The 10,170-nt window shown below is 50.6% G+C and overlaps 1 protein-coding gene across 1 annotated transcript in view; it reads left to right on the top strand.

Moving 5' to 3' along the window:
• The window catches only part of Spata5l1 (spermatogenesis associated 5-like 1), a gene marked incomplete in the record, with an annotated part of 18,384 nt that overhangs the window by 1,327 nt on the left and 6,887 nt on the right, over positions 1-10,170 (top strand). Inside the window, 4 exon segments of the mRNA XM_005377148.2 lie at positions 1-79; positions 1,806-1,991; positions 6,128-6,286; positions 9,737-9,946. Of these exon segments, the coding sequence (XP_005377205.2) occupies positions 1-79; positions 1,806-1,991; positions 6,128-6,286; positions 9,737-9,946 (634 nt within the window).

Here is a 10,170-nt window from a genome sequence, read left to right as displayed (position 1 = left end):
CGTGGTGGTGGTGGGGGCCACCAACCGGCCCGACGCGCTGGACCCGGCGCTGCGCAGACCCGGGAGGTTCGACCGCGAGGTGAATGGGCCGGGCGCGGTGGCCGCGTCCCTGGGCGTCTCCCTCTGGGAGCCGGGGTGGCGGGACCAGGGCTGTGTAACGCAGAGAACACGTTCAGTGCCCGGTACATGATCTGCACACCAGGACCTGTTTCCCAGCGGTCACTTTGTTCCAAGAGGTAGAGCTGCGTTTAGAAACGAGTTTTATTGTGCAGGTCCTGAAGATAAGCTCTGTACTGTTACCAGTAATGTGAATCCTTGAGGAGGGAGCCTGATCTCTTACACGCCTGTTAGATTTGAGCGAGAATTTAAAATAGAGGTGTCTTCAAAACGTGTTGAAATAAAAGGGAGAAGGCAAGGAAGAACTAAACCAAAGCGAGCGTTCCTCTTCTGCTCGTCTCTTAGCAGTACACCGGCATACTGTCCCACAAATGAAGTTGAGCGGTTGTCTCTCAGATGTATTCAACTGAAGAATTTGTCCTGGGATGGTTGTACTAAAACCAGAAGTCATAACATCATATTTACCAGAAAATTACTCTTGCAATATGCAGTACCAGGGAGTTGAAAGCATTTGTCCCAAGCCTGTTGTACCACATAAATTCTGCCGGATGTGAGTGCAGTGACGTGACACTGCGTTTTCCTCGTGTTTTTCGGGTATGGACACCAAGAGGTGACGTGGGACAGAATATGCTGGGATTCCAGGCACACTGAGTGTTTCAGGCCGTCGGTGAATCAGCGAGCCAGGAATGGCAGCGAATGCTAGAACCAGGCTGAACTACGCATTGCAACATAGGTAGCAAAGTCTGGGCGGAATGGTCACCAGTGACTTCTAAATAACCAGTAGCTGGTTGATGGGTAGCTTCTGCAGCACCAAAAACCTCCAAGCTCAGCACTCGATGGCATTTGATTTTGGGCTTGTCAGTTTTCAGGTTAATGGCCACCGAGCTGTGTCTTGTGTGATTCTGTAGTGCTGCTTTCTGCACAGAAAAGTGGGGCTACTGGCTGTAGTTGGAACTGAAATAACAGTAGCCACTCTGTGACTTCTGCAGTACCAGAGTGTTTCATTGCTTACAACTGAGAAGGTATCCACAGTTGCCTCTTCAGTTGGTGGAAGGCTGAGTGTTCAAAGCCGTCCTATAATTTTGTTCCTAAATTGATTCTTGGTTTCTGAAGAAATTTAGTAAATGATGTTTGGGTTTTGTGGTGGGGTTCTACAGAGAGGATAATTGCACATTTTTAATTTTTCAAGTTCTTTTTCAAGGTTTTTTTGTTTGTTTTGTTTTTTGTGGTGCCGGGAATTGAACTCGGGACCTTGTGCTTGCCAGGCAGGCACTGTACCAGTGAGCTATATCCCTGGCCCTAATGGCACATTTTTAGATGAGTCTGTTCAGGGCTTGGGTGAATTTCTGGTACTGTCCGGTAACTGTCTCCTGAATGAGCTCTACATGGGTGGGGACCTAAACTGTGTGGTTTGGTATTCTGTCCCTGACTCCTAGAACTTGATTAGGTTCCCCAAGATAACAAAAACTTGTTAAGTGATCTATTCAATTTTTATTGTGTGATTTTTGTGGCCACTTGTCACGCCACTGAAAAGTTGGGGTTTTCATATATTCCAGATCTAAGGTCTGCCTAGATGTACATGGTGCTAGATCCAGACTGGCCCACTCAGTTACTTTCTGTCTGTGAAGATAAAGAGATAGTTGAAACCGTAAGCTTTAATTTTTCTTCTTTTTTGTGCACCCTAAAAGGTAATCATCGGGACCCCCACACTGAAACAGAGAAAGGCCATCCTGCAGGTGATCACCTCAAAGATGCCCATCTCTAGGGACGTTGATTTGGACGCGCTTGCGGAGATGACCGTGGGCTACGTGGGTGCCGACCTGACGGCCCTGTGCAGGGAGGCCGCCATGCGCGCGCTCCTCCACGCTGAGAAGGTAGGAGGGCTGGTGTGGGACCCGCCGCGGGTCAGTCTTCCTGCTAACATGGCGGCTTCACACGGGGCTTCCCGAGGGGCGGCAAGTCCGCTTTCCTGGCTGCTGCTTCTCTGTACTCCTGTGTCTCAGCTCTGTGTGAGCAGAAGACAGTGGAAGGCAAAGGTGAGGGGCGGAGTCTTCCAGGTCTGCACGGCGTATTTCTCCTCCCTGGCAACTGCCGAGGGCCAAGCCCAGAGCAGCCTAAAAGGCAGTGGCCCCAGAGGAAGCAAACAACTTATTTTTTTTTTATTTTGAAGCAGTGTCAGACAAAATTGCAGAAGCAGTGTGAAGAATTTCTGTATTTCCTTCGCACAGATTCTCCAAATACAACATTTGACCATGTTTATCATCCTCTCACACATATGAGTTTATTTAGTTTTTTTTTCTGAAGCATTTAAGAGTATCCTGCAGCTGGGATGCCCCTTTTCCTTGAGCACCTCGGGGGTTTATTTGGTAAAAGCAGGAACTTTAACCACGGTGTCATGATCAAGCTGAGGAAGTCCCCGCTGACACGTGCTTTTCCTCATCCATGTGGACCGTCAGTCCCTCCGTGACCTCAGTTTTTTCACAGCTTGGGTCAGGTGCTCTGTAGACGGGACTGTCCTTCGGTTCGGGTTGGACTGCTGTTTTCTCGAGCAATTCAGGTGTTGCGTTTGGGCAGGAATAGCACGGAAATGGCCCTGGGTTTTCCCGTTGTCTGTTACGCAGTGCGCGGTATCTCCCAGGCCCACCACAGTTAACTTCGCTTTCTCAGATAAGATGCTATCTAGGATTCCAACATTGCCAAGGTAGTATTTTCCCTCTTTTTAATTAACGAGACCCTATGGGAAAATAAAATTTTCTGATCCCGGAGAAGATTGGACGCTTGGAATTTTCTTTAAATGCCTTCCTCTTCCTTTTTATTTACTCTTATACTAAAAGTGGGGAGAAGTAACATGAACTTCTAGGTCATCGTGTGGGTTTAGAACCCAAACCGCTTGACATTTTGTAAATTCACGGGTAACAGTGTGAGCCTCTGTGTCCTTCGAGGCAAGGATGAGGTGTGCGTTTAGGAGCCCCTCTGCTTTGAGAGATCCCAGTTTGACTGAGCACCTCTGGCTTAGGTGGACCAGCCGGCTGCTGCCGCTTCAGGAGGGGCCTAAGTATAGTTCCCGTGGGCGACGGCTGTCTGGGAAGTGCAAGGAAGAAAGGCACAGGAAGGAGGGACAGAGACATCTGGGCAGGTACTGGCTTGTCTTTTTCTTCTTTCCCCATCAGGCAGCTGAGGGGCAGCCAGGCGAGGATCCGTTAGAGTGGATTAACCTTTTGTGACGCATTCCCATTAAAGGATTACAAATGTAGCTCAGTACCTGCAGAGGGGAAACAATGTGCTGCTGCCGAGAGAGTTCTGACAATCTAGTGAGGCCGTGCACAGTAGGTGACCCGGAGCTGCAAGTGAGGTTCTCACAGGTTAGTTGCGCTACCTAGAGATGAGCATGCAGGCCCAGTCAGTACTGCCAGCAAGAAGTGCTGTAGCCGCGTGTCGCATAATGTTTGCGTCAGTGATGGGCCAGGTACACAAGGGTGTGTGCACGAGGCCTGGGTGTGTTGTGGGCTTCCCCGCCCCACATGTGGTTAAGAGGCACAGTTGCTTAACTGTGTATCACTGCCAGTGCCACCCCCGTTGTTAGCAACACACGGTTGTATTTTTTAAACTATGTACTGGTGTTCTTTGTGAGAAATCAAACAAGACAGAGAAAGTTACTAAGAAAGTAAAACTGGCTGGAACGTCACCTCCCAGAGACCCGGTTGATTACATTTTTGGAAAATACTCTTCGGAATAGCTCTCTGTGCACCCGCTTGGGAAATATGTCAGAACATAGATTGTTGTTGAAAAGTGAGGGTTTGTGGACTACTGAATGTTCAGAATTTGATGGAAGAGGGCAAATTCTTTAGGAAATAGAATGCAAAACAGAGATGTAAGGAATTTTTAATTAACCAAAGCTTTGCTTCCCTCGACTAAGCAAGGAAATGATAAGACTCCGTACAAAGTAAAATCTCCACGCGAAAGTGGCCTTTCTCAGCACATGGTCTTACAGCGAAAAGGGCGTGATTTGCTCTTTCGAACACTTGGAAAGGAAACTCCTTCAGCCCAAGTTCCTTGATAGAGAACGTTCACAAGTCAGCAGGACAAGACCAGACAACCCCAGGAAAAACAGGCAACAGGGCATGGACAGGCGCTGGGAATGAAAGGAACAGCAACAGACCTGAGAAGTCTTCCTTCTTCCTTTCAGAAGTGTTTCTTTTCAGTTTTTATTAACTTTATTTTAAAATAATTTAAAATTTAAAGTGGATAGTTACAGAGAACGCCTGACAGATAAACCCTTTGTCCAGATTCACTAATTTTTAACATTTTACCAGATTAGCTTTATCATTCATTCTCTTTCTCCCCCTCTCCCTCCCTCTGTGAGCACACACATGTATTTTACATTTTGGGGGCCATTTGAGAATGAGTTGCACAAATCATGATCCTTTGTTCCCTAACATGTCACTGTTTCCTAAGAACAAGGCTGTGTCCGTACATGAGCACAGTGGACTTTAACAGTGATTCAGAATGTTCTCGAAATGTATAGGCCATATTCTCATGTGGTAAGTATCCTAGTGTTTTTAACGGTTTTCTCTTGAAGAGGATCTAGTTCAGGATAATACATTGCACTCCTTTAGTCTTTTTAAATCTCTCTCGTGCTTTTTTTGTTTTTTTGTGTGTTATTTTTTGAGACAGTCTCACTATGTAACTCAGGCTGGTCTTGAACTCACTATTAGTACAGACTGACCTTGAATTTGTGACAGTTCTTCTGCCTCAGCCTCCCAAGTGCTGAGATTACAGGCATGTGCTACCATGCCCAGGTAGTCTTTTTAAATCTTAAACATTAAAAAAAATTTTTTTTTTTTTTTTGAACAGGGTCTTGCTGTGTAGTTCAGACTGGTCTTGAACTCACTATGTAGGCCAGGCTAGCCTTCACCTCGGGGTGATTCTCCTGCCTCAGCCTCCTGAACACTGGGATTGTAGGCATACACCACCACACCTAGAAAGCTCTTGAACACTTTTTTTAAAAATCTGAGACATTTGACATTGACATAAGTGATACAGGTGGGGTGTTTTGTAGAATGGCTAGACTTGGGGTCTGCGTCCTTTTTGGGAATACTGCAGAAGTAATGTTGTGTCCTTGGAGTACCATGTTCAGAGGCACAGGATGTCCTGGGCTCCTGGTTGGTGATGCTAACTTTGATCAACCGACCACGGTAGTGTCCAGTTCCTCCCCTGTGTAGCTGTTGTTTTCCTTCTTGCCCCAAGAAATACTAGAGGAGACAGTGAGTCGCTCAGATCTGTCTCTTCCCGGATATGGCGACCTATGGCGACCTGTTCTTGCAGCTTCTAAGTGAGTCCCTCATTCCTTCCACCTCCTTCTGAGGTGGAAATTTAATTGACGCATTAGTGCACACCACTGCTTCTTGTTGCATGGGCCAGAAGCTAAAAATGTGACCTTGGTGATGAGAGGTGGGGGAGAGCAGCAGCCCTGTGCCACCGTAGGAGGAGGACCTGACGCAGCTTCGCTGGCTTTAGGAATTGCCGGCAAAATCACAAATGTGCGCACTCTTAAACCCTGCACTTCCGCTTGGAGAAAAATTATAGAAAGTACTTGAACCGGGGCAGGAAGACTTTTCGGCTGAAGCTTTAACAAGACTGACCCTGACCTATTGTTTGTGAGAAGGGTTTCTAAGATGAGTGAGAAAGAAAAGTGCAGAGTATATGTCTATGACTTAGTTCAAGTTGCTTAAAGGGTGCACATGTTACTGACACAAAACATGCCAGGAGAATTCAGAAGAAACTGTTGACATCGGCTGGTGATAAATACCAGCGGGAATTGGTGAGAGATGTTCCTTTTTTGGCACTATATATATAAATTTCATTCTGTGATTTCATTTTGTTATGATGATAACAAAATAGATTTACACATCCGAAAGAAGATTTTTTTTAAAAAATATGCTTATGTAGCACAAAGAAGGCCCACCTAATTTTCTGTCTGGTTTTCTTTTTTGGGGGTGTGTTTTCTCAGAACCAAGACAGTCCTACAATCGAGGAAACGGACTTCCTGGACGCTCTGAAGCAGATCCAGCCTTCAGCGATGCGAAGTGCTATCGGGCTGCTGGACGTCAGGCCTGTGGGCTGGGAGGACATCGGCGGCCTCGAAGATGTAAAACTGAAGCTGAAACAGGTGACGTGTCCTTGTGCTCGCTTCGGCAGCACATATGCAGGTGACGTGTCCTGCTCAGCCCATGCAGGGTCGCGGAGTGCCGCGCGCCCTTGTGATGGGAGCAGGTGGGGTGCTGCGGCCCTGGCGTCGGTGTGTGGTGAGTGCGGCAGCCAGACCCACACGTCAGACATGGCCTTCGCGATTTCCCGCCTCGGCCCTTGTCCTGTGCGGTTTTTGCTGTGAAGAGTTGACAGCCTAGAACAGAGGTCAGCAGATTTTCCTGCAAGGGGCCAGTGGTCAGTGTTGTGAGCTTAGTGAGCCTCAGTTCTGCTGTTGTGGTCAGGGGCAGCTGTGGACACAGGAGAGGGGACGCTCTGCTGCTGCGGCCACCGGCTCTGCATCTGTGGACCTGGTGACCACGTGCGAGGACGCGTGGTCGGGAGGGCTGCGTCCGGACCAGGGACGCAGGCTGTTTTCCTCGTCACCGGTCGGGACAGTGCTGTGTGATAGCTGTGGACGTCACGTTTACTGCGGGAGGTCCGGGACGATGGCACGTGTGTGGAGGACAGGCAGAGTTAGAGCCAGTACTGTGCCTGTTCTTTTCCCCTGGGTTGGAGCTTGGACCCAGGGCCTCACACTGCTGCGTATGAGCTGGGGCGCTCTGTATCGGACATTCTCGAGTCCTTGGATTCGCCGTCCAGCCCCTTGCAGGACAAAGGACGCCTGTTGTGACCAGACTGCATTTAAGGGCACTGAAACCATAATTTTCAGATTGCCCCATTAATACTTTGATTTTTTCTCTTTTCCCTAAAGTGTTAAAACAGTAATACCAAGCATTCTTAGTCTGTGAGCTGTCCATACTCAAGTGTGGGGCCTCAGCGTCCCCTGACCTCTGGCCTGGACTTGAGTTGGCTGCAGGATGAGGCCAGTAGCGGCTGCCCAGGACCCGCCAGTGGGCTGAGTGAGGGGCACCCCGCTCCGGGTGCCGATCCCCACTCCTGCGTCACAGGCCAGTTTGCGAATTGGCCTGTGGCCGATCCGGCTCTAAGGAAGCAGAGTCTACGAGCTCTGGGGAGCGCTGGTCTGTACATACCAGTTACACGTCTTCACCTTAACAAGGAGCGCACGTGCAGTGAATGCAGAATGCTTGGCTCCAGGAGAGCTTTATCACGCACCCGGGTTTCTTCCATCTGCGTTGTCTCTGGTGTGCACGGGTGCCTGAGGGACGCGAGCTTCCTGTCCGGGAACGCTTTCCTTTGCCTGCCCCTCAGAGGCTGGGGCTCAGGTGGCTTCTGCGCATTCTCCCCGAGCCTGAGTTCGTGATCTGCAAGCCCGGGGCCTCAGCTGTTCCTGCAGCTGTGGGCTGCAAGCTCTGTAGCGCTCAGGTAGGCGCGTACGGGCCCAGGTCCCTGAGCTGCTGCCTGCTGGGGCCCCGGGCCCTCACACTCAGTGTGGGAACTGTAGGGATTCTGGCTGGGCTGGGTGCTTGCTGTACCCCAGGAAGGAACGGCGGCAAGAATGAGGAAAAATAGACAAGAGACAAGAGCTGGGATCAGGTGGAGGGCCGGCCTCTCAGCGGAGAAGGGGAGCTGCCCAAGACCAGTAGAGTGTTTGTTTCTACCCTCAAGAGGTTGGTTCATTTTCGCCTCACTGTGCAGCAGTCAGTTAACAAGCTACAGTGGCTTGTTTACATGTTTCAAGGAGCTCCCGTGTTCTCGGAGCTCCCGTGTTCTCGGGCTGGCTTTGTCCTGCACATGTCATTACTTTCCAGCTTCCGTGGCTCCCGACAGGGAGCCATGCCAGTCACCCTGCGCCTGACCGGGCTCCCTGCCTCAGTGGTTGCAGCCAGACCTCGGTCCCTGCATAGCACATGATTCCTTTCTGTGCTTCCTGTGCGTGTTCGCTCAGTGCACGCTGCACCCACCTGCACCCCCGGGACACCCAGCCTTGGGATGGTTGTGGCCTGGGTCACTGCAGGCCTCTCTCCCGAGCTTCCCTGCGTCCTGTGGAGGCTTCCCTCTGGTGCTGTTTTCTAACTGGGTTGCTGTTTTATGAAGCTGTCCTTAGCTACAGTGCGTGTCGCCTGGGCTTTCTCTTTCTTCCACAGAGGTTGCATCAGCAGTTAAGGGCAAGTGCGCGGAGGTTAAATTAGTGGCCCAGGTCCATCGTGGTGCTGCTGTGGCACAAAGAAGCGGGCAGGCGAACTTTCCCTGCCCGAGTCCCTTCATCCGTGAAACTAGCCACAGAGCCAGCTGCTTTGCAGGTAGTCGGGCTCATTCACGATTCGCCTAATGTTTACTGAGTAGCTGCTTTGGGCAGGTGTCATCTTAGATGCTGAGGATTTAGAGGGGAACTTCGCTTCCATGCTAGCAACAGCAGAATAACAAACTGAGCCTGGGAAGATGAGCAAAATTAATAAGCACTCTAAAAGTAAAAGGTGGCTGGGTGTGGGGGTGCACACCTATGGAAAACCGGGTTAAATAACCCAAAGTTATTGCGGGCTGATCAGGCCCGCAGTCTCCCCAGCGAGTGGATGGCAAAGGCTTAAATAAGTGAGACAATAGAAATGATTTCAGGGCTCCAGGAGGGACTAACTCTCTTATAGCTTCAGTATTCTCTGAGTTACCAAAGACTTCTCTGGGTGGCCCGTATTTATTTGGTTTTCAAACAAAGGGAGAGGATACTCAAGAACACACAGGAATCTCACAGGACCTTGGGAGAATTTTCCCAAGCAGTAAATTATGTCAATCAGGAGAACTACCTCATCTTTAGGTTGGTATTTATTGTAGGAGTGTGGGGCCTGCAGCTGCAGTGTCCTGGTAGTTAACTGGGGTTGGAGCCAGGCGTCCTCAGCTGTAGTCTCCTTGTCCGTGACGCTTCACAGCTTCACAGGCCGATGCAGGCCTCAGCGGTTACCAGTGACCCATAGAGGTTTATTTACTATGAGTCAACTGCCCAGCTGTTGACAAGGTGCCTAAGCTTCGGACAACTCCCAAGTAAACATGAAAAGCCAGTTGGTTAATATTAAATCCTGCTCAGAGCTGCTACATAGTGGTCTCCATCGCACACCTGTGATCTTAGTACTTGGAGGCTGAGGCAGGAGGATCACTGCAAGTTCGAGCCAGCCTGGACTACATAGTGAGGCCCTGTCTCAAAAGAAAAAGAAAAGTGAAAATAAAGGACAGGTGGTAGCGCAGCGTGACAAGGGGGTTAGTGGGCAGGGAAAGGATCACTGAGCGGAGAGCTGTGTGAGAAGTCCACCGAGACCCTGGCTCACTAGGGCAGAGAGGAGTGCTGAGGAAGGACCCTGTGGGCAGACGGGATGGGGGGCACTGACTGGCAGGTGTAAAGTGCTGGGCTTGGAGTCCGTGCTGGACACGGAAGTGCTGCGCCTGAGGGAGCCAGGCGCGGGTGAGCGAGAGGCCGCAGGGCTCTGAGGTGACGCTCGGTCTCCGTCTCTGCTCCACACAGAGCGTCGAGTGGCCGCTGAAGTTCCCTCAGGCCTTCGCCCGGATGGGCCTGACGCCTCCCCGAGGCCTCCTGCTCCACGGGCCTCCCGGCTGCGCCAAGACCACCCTGGTGCGGGCCCTGGCCACCAGCTGCTGCTGTGCCTTCCTCTCACTGAGCGGAGCCGAGCTCTTCTCGCCTTTCGTTGGCGATTCAGAAAAAGTCGTGGCTCAGGTCTGTTCGCTTCCTGTGTGTTCATGCGTGCTTTTGGCTCTATTTCATGCCTCACAGATGAGCCTTACTTTGAAAAAGATGACTAGCTGGCTGTTTTGGCGCACACCTATAATCCCAGCACTCGGGAGGCTGAGGCAGGAGGATTGCTGAGTTCAAGGCCAGCCTGGAAGCCGGGCATGGTGGCGCATGCCTGTAATCCCAGCACTCGGGAGGCTGAGGCAGGG

The sequence above is a fragment of the Chinchilla lanigera genome, unplaced genomic scaffold (genome assembly GCF_000276665.1).
Source record: "Chinchilla lanigera isolate Chin_1 unplaced genomic scaffold, ChiLan1.0 scaffold00008, whole genome shotgun sequence".
Classification (NCBI taxonomy): Eukaryota; Metazoa; Chordata; class Mammalia; order Rodentia; family Chinchillidae; genus Chinchilla; species Chinchilla lanigera.
The sequence above is the reverse complement of the archived record's forward strand: the minus strand, read 5'-3'. Positions and strand labels throughout refer to the sequence as shown.